The sequence below is a fragment of the Eucyclogobius newberryi genome, unplaced genomic scaffold (assembly GCF_026437365.1).
Source record: "Eucyclogobius newberryi isolate DKJ021-1_F unplaced genomic scaffold, fEucNew1.0.hap1 SCAF_18, whole genome shotgun sequence".
Classification (NCBI taxonomy): Eukaryota; Metazoa; Chordata; class Actinopteri; order Gobiiformes; family Gobiidae; genus Eucyclogobius; species Eucyclogobius newberryi.
In genome coordinates, this window is record NW_027315812.1 from 5,346,415 (window position 1) to 5,362,117 (window position 15,703).

The 15,703-nt window shown below is 50.3% G+C and overlaps 1 protein-coding gene across 1 annotated transcript in view; it reads left to right on the forward strand.

The window, feature by feature from the left end:
• The window catches only part of drosha (drosha ribonuclease III), a 210,482-nt gene that overhangs the window by 135,310 nt on the left and 59,469 nt on the right, over positions 1-15,703 (forward strand). Inside the window, exons 24-25 of the mRNA XM_072450415.1 lie at positions 5,875-5,919; positions 13,293-13,450. Coding sequence (XP_072306516.1) covers positions 5,875-5,919; positions 13,293-13,450 — 203 coding nt within the window. The remainder of the gene's footprint in view (positions 1-5,874; positions 5,920-13,292; positions 13,451-15,703) is intronic.

A 15,703-nucleotide genomic window follows, 5' to 3' on the forward strand; every position in this document is an offset into this window, starting at 1 on the left:
CGACATAATCACACTGTAGAACATGAACACGACTTCCTGTCGATAAACTAGTTCAAGCCTGTGTTTCCCCCGAGTTCCCTGACCCCGCCCACACTTCTGTCACAAACATCGACCCGCGTCAGACAGTCACTTCTGCGCCCGTGTTCCAGTGACCCGTGAACACGCCCCGTCCCATACAACCCCCCGCGGGAGCGCCGTGCAGCCATGATGGGGACATGATGGCGCTCTGTCGGACGAGCTCCACTGGTCCTCAACAAATTGGTCTCTAGCCTCGAGCTGCCAATCAATTCATCAAAGGCAGAAGTGTGGCGGCCGAGTTCAAGGCGGAGACGGCGTCGGCGGTCGAATCCAAGACGAAGACGGCGTCGGCGGTCGAATCCAAGACGAAGACGAGTCGAATCCAAGGCGGAGACGGCATCGGCGGTCGAATCCAAGGTGGAGGGGGCGTCGGCGGTCGATGGCGGCGAGGCCCATTGTAGAGGGTTCCGAGCACATACATGTCATACATTCTTAGTCATTACAGTCGATAAAGTGCATTAAATGGGCCACAAGTGAGGAAGGATCTGGAAGCGGCTCGTGGCGGTGCTTTTGTTGTTTCTTGGACAATAGGGAAGAGAAGATGTAATTTACCTTGACATGTTTCAACTCGTACGTCGTCCCATTGTCTGGTCTGCAAGAAACAACGAGAATGAAGACGCAATCAGTCTTAAGCTTGTAACGGGCGAGGCCAGTTTATTTGTAGAGCACAATTCACACACACAAGGCAAAAGTGCTTCACAAAACAGGAAAATCACAAAGAAATGACAGAAATCCTAAGTCCTGACTCTGGCACCAGCAGGAGGCTGGTCCATGTTTAGTCCTGACTCTGGCACCAGCAGGAGGCTGGTCCATGTTTAGTCCTGACTCTGGCACCAGCAGGAGGCCGGTCCATGTTTAGTCCTGACTCTGGGCACCAGCAGGAGGCCGGTCCATGTTTTGTCCTGACTCTGGCACCAGCAGGAGGCCGGTCCATGTTTAGTCCTGACTCTGGCACCAGCAGGAGGCCGGTCCATGTTTAGTCCTGACTCTGGCACCAGCAGGAGGCCGGTCCATGTTTAGTCCTGACTCTGGGCACCAGCAGGAGGCCGGTCCATGTTTTGTCCTGACTCTGGCACCAGCAGGAGGCCGGTCCATGTTTAGTCCTGACTCTGGCACCAGCAGGAGGCCGGTCCATGTTTAGTCCTGACTCTGGCACCAGCAGGAGGCTGGTCCATGTTTAGTCCTGACTCTGGCACCAGCAGGAGGCCGGTCCATGTTTAGTCCTGACTCTGGGCACCAGCAGGAGGCCGGTCCATGTTTAGTCCTGACTCTGGCACCAGCAGGAGGCCGGTCCATGTTTAGTCCTGACTCTGGGCACCAGCAGGAGGCCGGTCCATGTTTAGTCCTGACTCTGGGCACCAGCAGGAGGCCGGTCCATGTTTAGTCCTGACTCTGGCACCAGCAGGAGGCCGGTCCATGTTTAGTCCTGACTCTGGGCACCAGCAGGAGGCCGGTCCATGTTTAGTCCTTGCAGACGCTCCCGGCAGACGCTCATGTAAGATGCATGGCGGCGGTCGATACGTGCGGGGAAACACTTTTCCTGTAAACCGAGGTCTAAACACTCCAGTCTGAAGACGAGACTTTGACTGAACAGATCCCATGGCAACAAGAAGTACATCCGACCAAATAACACAACATGACAAAACAACACATACAATTGACGTTTTGTACATTGTTATGGCTTAAATTGGCTTTTAAACATGCTTTTTGGTCAGCTCCGCGTTTCAAATTTTTAAATAAAAATGTCTATATTTGGAAAACTAGCTTCAGCAATGGGAATGAACACTGGAAAAACACATTATCTGCTAATGGAGCCATGTGAACCCAACCTGGCCTCAGAACCAGTCCGGAGATGGTTTATGGCAGGGGTGTCCAAACTTTTTTCAACAAGGGCCGCATTTTGAAACTTACACGGGGCAGAGGGCCACAAACAATAAGTGAATCATTCAAAATTTTGCATTTGACCTTATGGCGATGAGCCTCCACACCTTTAATTAGACTTGGAACATTAATTGGTATAACATTAGGTTGGTATAACATCAATGTGCCTGAATATTCCCTGAGGGCCGCATTTTGCCCCCGGACCCTAGTTTGGACATGCCTGGTTTATGGACTTGGAAGGACTCGCCACTGACCACATCTGAACTTGGAACGTTTCCTGGACCAGAACAGAACCAATTGAAGTCTTCGTATGGACTCAACTGTGCTCGGACCAGGACCCAACGAAGGACGAGCGTGGACCCTAACCCTAACCCTAACCCTGAAACTGCACCGGAGAAGTCTGAAACGGAGTGATTTATGAGGCTCCGAGAAGGCGGGCTCGTAAACGGGATTCATGAAAAAAAGCCTGGCTGAAGCTTGACACGACTCCACGTACGTTTTTGACGAGGGAACGATGGAATAACACGTGCTTAAAAAGTCAACTTGGCATGATACGTATCCTTTAAAGGTCATTTTATTGCTTGTCCTTCGATGTTCCGCAGTATGGCTTTAGGGTCCGATCCGCAGATCTGACCCGTTACGTGGCCCAGTGTCTGAAGTTGGCACAGATATATATATATATATATACTGTAGGTCTACGCAGTATATCTGTGTGTGTGTGTATATATATATATATATATATATATATATATATATATATATATATATATATATATATATATATATATATATATATATATATATATATATATATATATATATATATATCGATAATGCAATATCACAACTGAATATATCATAGTAACATCAAGGTTTTCCATCTGGCATCATTTTTACTTATTTATGTATAAACTAGCCTTTTATAAGTGTATTAAATTGTGTATGATTATTATTTTCTAATTCTGACTTTATTTGGTGTATTTATACCTGTTGTACATATAAATGATAGTTTTACACCAATCGAGCAGGTATTTGTGGAGAAAATGTAAAAAAAATCGATATAAAAATGACAGGAAGTGACATCACACCAGGGATACAAAATAAACAACTTTTTTGACTCTCTAAACTTTAATTCAACTTAATTCTCGTATATTTTTATGCTCCCCTACCCTCCAGCTCCCCTACCCTCCTGCTCCCCCTCCCTCCTGCTCCCCCTCCCTCCTGCTCCCCTCCTGCTCCCCCTCCCTCCTGCTCCCCCTCCCTCCTGCTCCCCCTCCCTCCTGCTCCCCCTCCCTCCTGCTCCCCTCCTGCTCCCCCTCCCTCCTGCTCCCCCTCCCTCCTGCTCCCCCTCCCTCCTGCTCCCCCTCCCTCCTGCTCCCCTCCTGCTCCCCCTCCCTCCTGCTCCCCCTCCCTCCTGCTCCCCCTCCTTCTGCTCCCCTTCCCTCCAGCTCCCCTACCCTCCTGCTCCCCTCCTGCTCCCCTACCCTCCTGCTCCCCCTCCCTCCTGCTCCCCCTCCCTCCTGCTCCCCCTCCCTCCTGCTCCCCTCCTGCTCCCCCTCCCTCCTGCTCCCCCTCCCTCCTGCTCCCCCTCCCTCCTGCTCCCCCTCCTTCTGCTCCCCTTCCCTCCAGCTCCCCTACCCTCCTGCTCCCCTACCCTCCTGCTCCCCCTCCCTCCTGCTCCCCCTCCCTCCTTCTCCCCCTCCCTCCTGCTCCCCTTCCCTCCTGCTCCCCCTCCCTCCTGCTCCCCTCCTGCTCCCCTACCCTCCTGCTCCCCTACCCTCCCCCTCCCTCCTGCTCCCCTACCCTCCTGCTCCCCTTCCCTCCTGCTCCCCTACCCTCCCCCTCCCTCCTGCTGCCCTCCCCTCCTGCTCCCCTACCCTCCTAATCCCCTACCCTCCCTCCTGCTCCCCTACCCTCCTGCTCCCCTCCTGCTCCCCCTCCCTCCTGCTCCCCTCCTGCTCCCCCTCCCTCCTGCTCCCCTACCCTCCTGCTCCCCCTCCCTCCTGCTCCCCTCCTGCTCCCCTACCCTCCTGCTCCCCTACCCTCCCCCTCCCTCCTGCACCCCTCCTGCTCCCCTACCCTCCTGCTCCCCTACCCTCCCCCTCCCTCCTGCTCCCCCTCCCTCCTGCTGCCCTACCCTCCTAATCCCCTACCCTCCCTCCTGCTCCCCTACCATCCTGCTTCCCTCCTGCTCCCCCTCCCTCCTGCTCCCCTCCTGGTACCCCTCCATCCTGCTCCCCTCCTGGTACCCCTCCCTCCTGCTCCCCTACCCTCCTGCTCCCCCTCCCTCCTGCTCCCCTCCTGCTCCCCTCCCTCCTGCTCCCCTACCATCCTGCTCCCCTCCTGCTCCCCCTCCCTCCTGCTCCCCTCCTGGTACCCCTCCCTCCTGCTCCCCTCCTGGTACCCCTCCCTCCTGCTCCCCTCCTGCTCCCCTCCTGCTCCCCCTCCCTCCTGCTCCCCTCCTGCTCCCCCTTCCTTCTGCTCCCCTCCTGCTCCCCTCCTGCTCCCCCTCCCTCCTGCTCCCCTCCTGGTACCCCTCCCTCCTGCTCCCCTCCTGCTCCCCTCCTGCTCCCCTCCTGCTCCCCCTCCCTCCTGCTCCCCTCCTGCTCCCCCTCCCTCCTGCTCCCCTCCTGCTCCCCCTCCCTCCTGCTCCCCTCCTGGTACCCCTCCCTCCTGCTCCCCTCCTGCTCCCCCTCCCTCCTGCTCCCCTCCTGCTCCCCCTCCCTCCTGCTCCCCTCCTGCTCCCCTCCTGCTCCCCTCCTGCTCCCCCTCCCTCCTGCTCCCCTCCTGGTACCCCTCCCTCCTGCTCCCCTCCTGCTCCCCTCCTGCTCCCCTCCTGGTACCCCTCCCTCCTGCTCCCCTCCTGGTACCCCTCCCTCCTGCTCCCCTCCTGCTCCCCCTCCCTCCTGCTCCCCTCCTGCTCCCCCTCCCTCCTGCTCCCCTCCTGCTCCCCTCCTGCTCCCCCTCCCTCCTGCTCCCCTCCTGCTCCCCCTCCCTCCTGCTCCCCTCCTGCTCCCCCTCCCTCCTGCTCCCCTCCTGGTACCCCTCCCTCCTGCTCCCCTCCTCCCCATCTCGGCCTGGTTTGACTCCCGGTGGGCAGCGGGTAAATGCAGAACCGCAGACGATGAATCACTCAGTTATTATGTCGATCCTCAATATGTCAGACCGCCATCTGCGGCGCCACCTACCGGCTCTGCTGCGCCACTTACCGGCTCTGCGGCGCCACTTACCGGCTCTGCGGCGCCACCTACCGGCTCTGCAGCGCCACCTGAAGAATGAAGGAACCTATTGTTGTTTTGAGTTGAAAATGACATTATATTGAGCAGAATGTTGCTTATGGAGATTGTGAAGAAGACAGGAGTTCACTACATTTGTCACATTAGAATAAGTTTGTTCATCGTTATTTAATCATTGACAAAAATCTTATCATTCACAAAAATGTTTTACTACTCATGAACAAAAATGATTAAAAAAAAACTAAATAATGATTAACCTTAAGTAACCCTAACACTATCCCTCACCATAACCCAAGTCAATCATTATTACATGACTAGTTTGTTTGTCAATAATTCATATTTCTAAATGCGTTGTATCTCGGTCTTATTCTAAAGCACCTAATTAAAGATGGATGAGTTTGACATTTTTGGGGAAAAATTAAGTAAAAACAATAATTCATTAATAAATCGCCACCAGAAAAGTTCTATAGTGGACCTTTAATAACAGATAATATAAAATGTAGGGAATTCTGGAAAGTTTGGTTTGAAATACCAGTGATTTTCAGGTTTTTTATTTGTATTTGTGTTTGTTCATGTCATTTCTGGAGTAAACACACGGCTCACATTTGTTATTTATGTCAAATATGCTGTAGTAAAGTGCGAGCGCCTCTAACGCCATCTCTCCTCTTGTGTTTTGCAGGACCTCCAGGAAGTCTGGCTCCACTTCCCGTCGCACCCCCTGCAGGTCAGTGGCGGTATCTATCCTTTCTCGTTAAAAACACACCGCGGCCCGAAGACTCGCGGCGCTCGCCGTTTGAAGCGAGACCTGGCGTGAACTCTACTTTCCACCGCAAACGTCAGGCTTTTCAGGCGCTTTTCGCTCGCTCTTCACCAACCCTTTAAAGTCCCATAAACGTGTTAAAAATCCCAAAATGGAGAGCACAATTACACATTTTCATTGATTAAACTGGCGTTGGAAATAAATGGGATTTATTTTATTTATTTTATTTATTTTATTTATTTTATTTATTTTATTTATTTTATTTATTTTATTAATTTATCTAATTTATCTAATTTATCTAATTGTTTTTATTTTATATTTTTTTTTATTTCGTTTTTTTTATTTTTATTAATTAATAAAAAAATAACAAAACCAGAGAGAGAACAACACCAGACATCAATCAAAAGGCATCAGACAAAACAGTTGATCAAAGGGAGGTTCTCACACCAGTTCCTTAGATTGAAAATGACATTTTCTTACCCCCTCTCTCCCCTCTTCCCTGTGAATGTCTTTCCCCTGCATCTTTCCTCTTCTCTCTCTTCTTCTCTCCCTCCTCTACCTCTGCTCTACCTCCACTCTCTCTCCCTTTTGCCTCCTCGTCCCCTCTTTCTCCTCCATCTTCTCCTCACCCTGCCTTCTCCTTCTTTTCTCCCTCTCATTCCCCCGTCTCTTCTCTCACCCCTCTCTCTCGTTCTTTCCTCCCCTCTCTTCTGTTTCTTTATTACTTTCTCCACTCTTTTATCCTTCTGCATTTCCTCCTTCCTCTCTGTAACTCCTCCTCCCTCTCCTCCACCACCTCCACCCCACCTCCTCCTCTTTGTTCTCCACCTCCGCCTCGTCCTCCACCTTCTCAACCTTCTCTCTCCTCCATCTCCTCCTCCCCCTTCTTCACCTCCTCCCCCCTTCTCCTCCACCCCCCCTTCTTCACCTTGTCCTCCACCTCCTGCTCCTCCTCATTCTCCTCCCCCTCCTGCTCCTCCTCCTCCTTGCCCTCCTTCAACTCCTCCCCCTTCTCCTCCCCCTCCTCCTCGCCCTCCTTCAACTCCTTCCCCTCTTTTTCCTCGTTCTCCTCCACTTCCTCCCCCTCCTCCTCCACCCCCTCGTTCCACTCCTCCCGCTTCTCTTCCGCCTCCTCATGCTCCTCCACCTCCTCGTGCTCCTCCACCTCCTCGTGCTCCTCCACCTCCTCGTGCTCCTCCACCTCCTCATGCTCCTCCACCTCCTCGTGCTCCTCCACCTCCTCGTGCTCCTCCACCTCCTCATGCTCCTCCACCTCCTCGTGCTCCTCCACCTCCTCATATTCCTCCACCTCCTCGTGCTCCTCCACCTCCTCGTGCTCGGTAGCGTCGCTCGTGTGGACGGCGTTTTGACTGTTTGTCTGACATCAGGATTTGGGACCAGAGATCAAAGATGCCGTAACCGGATTACGGCGGCGGAGGGTTTGCCGAGGCCTCGGGGTCCGACCGCCGCCGCCGCTCCTTCTGATCTGCTCCTCGCTCCCAAACGTTTCATGTCTGCTCCATCTCGTGCGCCCAAAATAACAGCCCGTTTAGATTTACCCACCCCTAAACCCACGCCTCTCCATAGACGTCTCTGCCCCGTGTTTACTTTTACTTTGACGGGAAAAAGGATGCGAACACACGCGAAGGAAATGTCCCCCAGTGCGATTGTAAAGAGTTTTGTGTGAAGAGTGTCATGTAAAGAGTGTCGTGTAAAGAGTGTAAAGTGTTGTGTAAAGAGTGTCGTGTAAAGAGTGTCGTGTGAAGAGTGTCGTGTGAAGAGTGTCGTGTGAAGAGTGTAAAGTGTTGTGTAAAGAGTGTTGTGTAAAGAGTGTTGTGTAAAGAGTGTTGTGTAAAGAGTGTCGTGTGAAGAGTGTCGTGTGAAGAGTGTAAAGTGTTGTGTAAAGAGTGTCGTGTAAAGAGTGTCGTGTGAAGAGTGTCGTGTGAAGAGTGTTGTGTGAAGTGTCGTGTAAAGAGTGTCGTGTAAAGAGTGTCGTGTAAAGAGTGTCGTGTGAAGAGTGTCGTGTGAAGTGTCATGTAAAGAGTGTCGTGTAAAGAGTGTTGTGTAAAGAGTGTGTGTAAAGAGTGTCGTGTAAAGAGTGTCGTGTAAAGAGTGTCGTGTAAAGAGTGTCGTGTAAAGAGTGTCGTGTAAAGAGTGTCGTGTGAAGAGTGTCGTGTAAAGAGTGTCGTGTAAAGAGTGTCGTGTGAAGAGTGTCGTGTAAAGAGTGTCGTGTAAAGAGTGTAAAGTGTTGTGTAAAGAGTGTCGTGTAAAGAGTGTCGTGTGAAGAGTGTTGTGTAAAGAGTGTCGTGTGAAGTGTGTCGTGTGAAGAGTGTAAAGTGTTGTGTAAAGAGTGTTGTGTAAAGAGTGTCGTGTAAAGAGTGTCGTGTAAAGAGTGTCGTGTAAAGAGTGTAAAGTGTTGTGTAAAGAGTGTCGTGTAAAGAGTGTCGTGTGAAGAGTGTCGTGTGAAGAGTGTCGTGTGAAGAGTGTAAAGTGTTGTGTAAAGAGTGTTGTGTAAAGAGTGTTGTGTAAAGAGTGTCGTGTGAAGAGTGTCGTGTGAAGAGTGTTGTGTGAAGTGTCGTGTAAAGAGTGTCGTGTAAAGAGTGTCGTGTAAAGAGTGTCGTGTAAAGAGTGTCGTGTGAAGAGTGTTGTGTGAAGTGTCATGTAAAGAGTGTCGTGTAAAGAGTGTTGTGTAAAGAGTGTGTGTAAAGAGTGTCGTGTAAAGAGTGTCGTGTAAAGAGTGTCGTGTAAAGAGTGTCGTGTAAAGAGTGTCGTGTAAAGAGTGTCGTGTGAAGAGTGTCGTGTAAAGAGTGTCGTGTAAAGAGTGTCGTGTGAAGAGTGTCGTGTAAAGAGTGTCGTGTGAAGAGTGTCGTGTAAAGAGTGTCGTGTAAAGAGTGTCGTGTAAAGAGTGTCGTGTGAAGAGTGTCGTGTAAAGAGTGTCGTGTAAAGAGTGTCGTGTGAAGAGTGTCGTGTAAAGAGTGTCGTGTAAAGAGTGTCGTGTGAAGAGTGTCGTGTGAAGAGTGTCGTGTGAAGAGTGTCGTGTGAAGAGTGTCGTGTAAAGAGTTTTGTGTAAAGAGTGACACGTAAAGAGTGTCGTGTAAAGAGTGTAATCTGGAGAAGGCTTTCGACCGTGTCACTCGGGGTGTCCTTTGGGGGGTGCTCCGGGAGTACGGGGTCCGGGGCCCTTTGCTCAGGGCTGTCCGGTCCCTGTATGACCGGAGCAGGAGCTGTGTTCGCATCGCCGGCAGTAAGTCAGACCTGTTCCCAGTGCATGTTGGACTCCGCCAGGGCTGCCCTTTGTCACCGGTTCTGTTCATAATTTTTATGGACAGAATTTCTAGGCGCAGTCAGGGGTCGGAGGGTGTCCGGTTTGGGGAGCACAGGATTCCATCTCTGCTGTTTGCAGACGATGTTGTCCTGATGGCTCCATCAAACCCGGACCTGCAACATGCACTGGGACGGTTTGCAGCCGAGTGTGAAGCGGCTGGGATGAGAATCAGCACCTCCAAATCCGAGGCCATGGTTCTCGACCGGAAAAAGGTGGCTTGCCCTCTTCAGGTGGGTGGGGAGTCCTTGCCCCAAGTGGAGGAGTTCAAGTATCTCGGGGTCTTGTTCACGAGTGAGGGAAGGATGGAGCGTGAGATCGACAGGCGGATCGGTGCAGCGGCTGCAGTGATGCAGTCGCTGCATCGGACCGTTGTGGTGAAGAGGGAGCTGAGCCGAAAGGCAAAGCTCTCTATTTACCGGTCGGTCTACGTTCCTACCCTCACCTATGGTCATATTGCCTACTGCATATTGCCTAATACAGTAAATATTGCCTCTTTACCAAGTATTCATCATTTCTGCTGCAAACTTGAAGCTCTTGTTTTGGCGACTCTTACACATGTTCTGCCTCTTCCTGTATAAGTCTACACTTCCTGTATAATGAATGAGGCCCTCAGGATATTAGGCTCAACATCCCGCCCGTCTTTATTTATTTACTTTCCTCATACGTTTGTCAGACGCTTCCTGCTCTTCTCCGCGTCAGGCCCAAACTCGGCTGAAGCTAATGCCTTCTGATTGGCGGCGAGGCTAATTATGCGCGAGCGAATCCCTGACGCGCGCGCATACGTTAGCATCGCCCGCGCATACGTTAGCATCGCCCGCGCATACATTAGCATCGCCCGCATCGCCGACTTCGATCTGCGCCGAGTCATTTAGCGAAGTGACGTTTACAAAGTTACGGAGGGTCAAACGTCCACGCCGAGTTTTAATTATGAGCTACGTTCATTTATTACGTTTATAATTTGGACTTTTCGCGTCTATAATTCTGATTGAGGTGAGAGACTGCGGTGGAAAAATAAAAAGAATCTGAAAAATGTTGGAAAAAATGAATTCCAAGTTTTTCGTCGTAAAAATAATCAGTTTTGTGTTTGAAAATTGCACATATTTGGGTTTTTATGACATATTAGATTCCCAAATAAAAAAGTATCGAGGGGATTTATTATGTAGTATTTGTTTAAACTAGATTTGACTGAAAATGTATGTAAACATTGTTGGAGTTAAAACTTTAATAAATCAGATTGTATGTTGTTTATACGTCGAGGGAGCAAACAAACAAAAAAAAACAAAATAAATTGAAAAAAATATGAAAAAGTTAATTAAAAATGCCTGTTTGAATAAATATCAAATACATGTAATCCTCTACTGCGGGATATTCAATACAAAGTTCCATACAGACTGTAAAACACATTAAAACATTTTTATTTATTACAAAGCAAACAACATTATTCAATCAAAATGTTAAAAAATAATAAACTATTTCCGATTTTTTTTTTATAATACATTTAATATTCGCCCATATTTACTCTCATTGATAGTTTAAAAACATCCACAATGAAAATGAATGATTCACCATATCTCAACCTTTTTGCTTAAAAAATCATTTTACAATTGAAATCATTTGACTAGTTGATACAAAATAATGGCTCATCACTTTTTGACTTATCGTCTCTTGTACTCGCCCTGACATATTTTATGAGCTGAGGATATTCGAGAAAAACCTGTTCTCGAGACGACTTCTCTGACTTCCTCGACAGAATGTGCTGAACTCGCGTGAGTAAAACCGTGCTGGAGCCGAAGAGCAAACCACAGGGACCAAACTCTTCCACTAAACCAATATTTCCTCCTGTAAAAGTCCTGTTTGTGTTTCCCTGGGAGGAAGCGCCTGGACCCGGCCGGCGCTCTTTTCACACAGAGACCAATTAGAAGCTTCAGGCGGCCTAATTAATCCCAGGATCTCTTGATTCGACAAACACGCGCGCATACATTTCCTCTGCCTTTCATTCCTACTTTTTAATGAGCAAAAAGAGCTGCATTCCGAGTTCAGGGCAAAGGCGGCCGCGTTTCCTGCATCTGAAAAGCCGACCGGAGCGGGTTTACAGGGCAGGTCTGCGGAGAGGCGAGCCCGTTCACAGTGATTGGTCCGGTCCTGGTTCAGACTCTGGGCTGACGATCGCGAATGGTCGTAAAATCGTTTCGTTTCTTCTCATGCGACGCTGAAAGTTCATATCGTGGCGTCCGTATTCGTGGCCTTGTTAGAATATTTCCTTGTGTTCTTGTTTGGTAAGAACACAAATGGTTTAAGTTGAGTAAATGATCTACTTGAGAAGTCATCGTTCTTTAAGAAGCGATGCTACAAGGAACGCAAACATCTGAAATACATGTGAAAATGTGTGGACAAAATCTTCAACTGAACGAGGCGTGTAAAGAGTGTTGTGTAAAGAGTGTCGTGTAAAGAGCGTCGTGTAAAGAGTGTCGTGTAAAGATCGACGTGTAAAGAGTGTCGTGTAAAGTTTGACGTGTAAAGATCGACGTGTAAAGATCGCCGCGTAAAGATCGACGTGTAAAGAGTGTCGTGTAAAGTGTGTCGTGTAAAGATCGACGTGTAAAGAGTGTCGTGTAAAGAGTGTCGTGTAAAGAGTGTTGTGTAAAGAGTGTCGTGTACGGAGTGTCGTGTACGGAGTGTCGTGTACAGAGTGTCGTGTACAGAGTGTCGTGTAAAGAGTGTCGTGTAAAGAGCGTCGTGTAAAGAGTGTCGTGTAAAGATCGACGTGTAAAGAGTGTCGTGTAAAGTTCGACGTGTAAAGATCGACGTGTAAAGATCGTCGTGTAAAGATCGACGTGTAAAGAGTGTCGTGTAAAGTGTGTCGTGTAAAGATCGACGTGTAAAGAGTGTCGTGTAAAGATTGACGTGTAAAGATCGACGCGTAAAGATCGTCGTGTAAAGATCGACGTGTAAAGAGTGTCGTGTAAAGAGTGTCGTGTAAAGAGTGTCGTGTAAAGAGTGTCGTGTAAAGAGTGTTGTGTAAAGAGTGTCGTGTACGGAGTGTCGTGTACGGAGTGTCGTGTACGGAGTGTCGTGTACAGAGTGTCGTGTACAGAGTGTCGTGTACAGAGTGTCGTGTACAAAGTGTCGTGTAAAGAGCGTCGTGTAAAGAGCGTCGTGTAAAGAGCGTCGTGTAAAGAGCGTCGTGTAAAGATCGACGTGTAAAGAGTGTCGTGTAAAGTTCGACGTGTAAAGATCGACATGTAAAGATCGTCGTGTAAAAATTGACGTGTAAAGAGTGTCGTGTAAAGAGTGTCGTGTAAAGTGTGTCGTGTAAAGATCGACGTGTAAAGAGTGTTGTGTAAAGAGTGTCATGTAAAGATCGACGCGTAAAGATCGTCGTGTAAAGAGTGTCGTGTAAAGAGTGTCGTGTAAAGTGTGTCGTGTAAAGATCGACATGTAAAGAGTGTCGTGTAAAGAGTGTCATGTAAAGATCGACGCGTAAAGATCGACACGTAAAGATCGACGTGTAAAGAGTGTCGTGTAAAGAGTGTCGTGTAAAGTTCGACGTGTAAAGATCGACGTGTAAAGAGTGTCGTGTAAAGTTCGACGTGTAAAGATCGACACGTAAAGATCGACGTGTAAAGAGTGACGTGTAAAGAGTGTCGTGTAAAGTGTGTCGTGTAAAGAGTGTCGTGTAAAGTTCGACGTGTAAAGATCGACACGTAAAGATCGACGTGTAAAGAGTGACGTGTAAAGAGTGTCGTGTAAAGTGTGTCGTGTAAAGATCGACGTGTAAAGATCGACGTGTAAAGAGTGTCGTGTAAAGAGTGTCGTGTAAAGTTCGACGTGTAAAGATCGACACGTAAAGATCGACGTGTAAAGAGTGTCGTGTAAAGAGTGTCGTGTAAAGAGTGTCGTGTAAAGAGTGTCGTGTAAAGAGTGTCGTGTAAAGAGTGTCGTGTAAAGAGTGTCGTGTTGAGCTTGACCGTCACGTTTCTAAAACACTCGTTCCGTTCTCGTGTTTGTCCAGGTCCAGGAGCCTCAGAGCGACCGGCACCTCATCGAGACGTCTCCCGTGCTCCAGAAGCTCCAGAGTTTCGAGGACTCGATCGGAGTGTTGTTCACCCACGTGCGGCTGCTGGCCCGGGCCTTCACCCTGAGGACGGTGGGCTTCAACCACCTCACGCTGTAAGTACAGACCTTTAGAACGCTTTCAAGGGCACGTAGTACGCAGACTCCGTGGAGCTCTGAGCCGTGTTATGTCCATGACGCATCGCCGGACTCGTTCAGAGCGCTCATGCCTCTGATCATAGATGCTCCACTAGCTGTACGTTCTCCAAAAGGATTTAGTCCCTGGTTCACGTTTTAAACCCGCCCAGGAGCGTCCACATCTGACAGAAGCCTGAAATCTGCTAAAACGCTAAACCAATCCCAGAATCACCTGCATTACAGAACAGAACAGATGTTTGTAGCGGTTTGAGCGACAAGATCAGCAGCTTTTACAGTAAAACGCCATGGAAACGGGGTATTTTGTGGTTCTATTTCATCCCTACTGACCGCCAGAGGCGGTGCATAAAGCACTGGATGATCATCCTTGCGCATACACAGGTCGAGAATCAATAACAAAAAAGTCACCTTTGACCCCCCGGTGGCTCACGTGAGTCTATATAGTCACGTGACACCGGGAGCTCAGTCCCTTTTCACCTTCTCGCATGCAGGTTGTATACGTGGTTGTTCGGCTAATATTGCTGTTTTCCCACAAAGTTTGGTTCGTTTTGCCGCTTGTAACCTGTTAGCCCTGTGACTGTGGTACAGTCGGTGCAGCGAGTTCGCTCGCCCTCCTGGGGCTGCACAAGCGTGTCGGACCTATTGCAATGAGGAGGTATATTTACGTTGTTTTCTACGACTGGTAAATACCCTTTTAATGCATTTCGCCGTAGCCGTGCGCTCGGTAGTTTTTTGTTGAGCCGCTTGGCGGCTTCCGAGGACGCTTCAGACTGGTTGTCTGTGGCGCCTCCGAGTCAGTTACCAGCTGGCCAGACTGGGGGCCTCAAGCGGCCGTCCACGGCTACTCAAGGCGGCCCCCATTTAAGAAAAAGAAGGGCCCCGGGAAGTTAGCGGCTCAAGTGAGCACGCTGACATCTGAACTGGCCCAAATGCGGGCAGTTATCCAGACTCTCCAGACAGATGCCAGTCGTGTGGTGGCACAACGGCATGAGGGGCATGGCACAGCCTCAGTATATGATGACGTCATATCTGTGGCTGCTTCAGACACGCAGTTTCAGCTGGAGTCTGACCTTCTGAGCTCCAGAGTTTCAGAATCTGGCTCACTGGCCTCTGCCGGCTCTCAGGCCGACAGTGACGACACTGTCACAGCGGCTTTGCGGACGGCACTTTCCCGCTTAAAGCTGGATGTTCCGCGGGATGAGGCGGCACCCTCGAGCGCCTTCTTTCGGCGCCAGGCTGCAGCGTCCCACTTTGCAGTTCCTCCATCGGAGGAGTACATTAAGGAACTGCATGCCTGTTGGACAGACCCAAAGGCATTTTCGAGGCCTACTTCAGATGGCAGGGTTTTGGCACTGATGCAGGATCCTCAGAAGCTTGGCCTGGGACATATGCCGGCAGTGGAGCCGGCTATTGCCTCCCTCATCGTCCGCCCAGAGGAGACTTTACGGACTAATGGCCGGTGTCCACGACCACAGTGCCGGGTTACAGACGACCTTCTGTGTAAGGCGTACGACATGGGAGCTCGTATGGGTCGCATTGGGAACTCATTGTCTCATTTAATGCTTGGCCTGTAGGTTTCCCTTGAGACGGTGCTAGTGGACCAACCAACACATGGGCTGGTTGATGCCTCCTTGCAGGCTTTTGCCCTCATGTCAAGGGAACTAGGGCGACTGCTCTCTACATTAGTGCAAGCTCGCCGCCAAGTATGGCTGGCACAGTCTCCGCTCTCTGAGGCCAGTAGGAAGACCTTGAGGGGTGTTCCAGTTCTTCCCGGAGAACTATTTGGCCCGGCCGCCCTGGAGGCTCTAGAGCGCATGGCCCAGGCTTGCCGTACACGGCAACAGTTGGCGGGGCTTCATAGGCGGGGGTCTCATCGACCGGCTCAGGCCGCCCCTCCCGTTTCTTCACGGAGATACACACCACCGCCCCATCATGACTCAGACTTGCAACAGGCCCCAAGATTTGGATTTCGTCCGTCCCGTGCGTCCCGTTCCTCACAGCCCGGCCGTGGCCCCCACAAACCCGGACGGGGTCGAGGGGCCTCCAGATGAGGCCACAGGGCCGGCGGTAGGACATTTTTCCCCAGGACAGCTATTGGACGGCTCACTCCCCAGATATTTGGGTGCTGGCCACGCTGTCCGAAGGGTATCGTCTGCAGTTCCGCCGCCGGCCTCCTGTTCCTGGTCAGATCCGAATGACAGTTATTCAGGATTC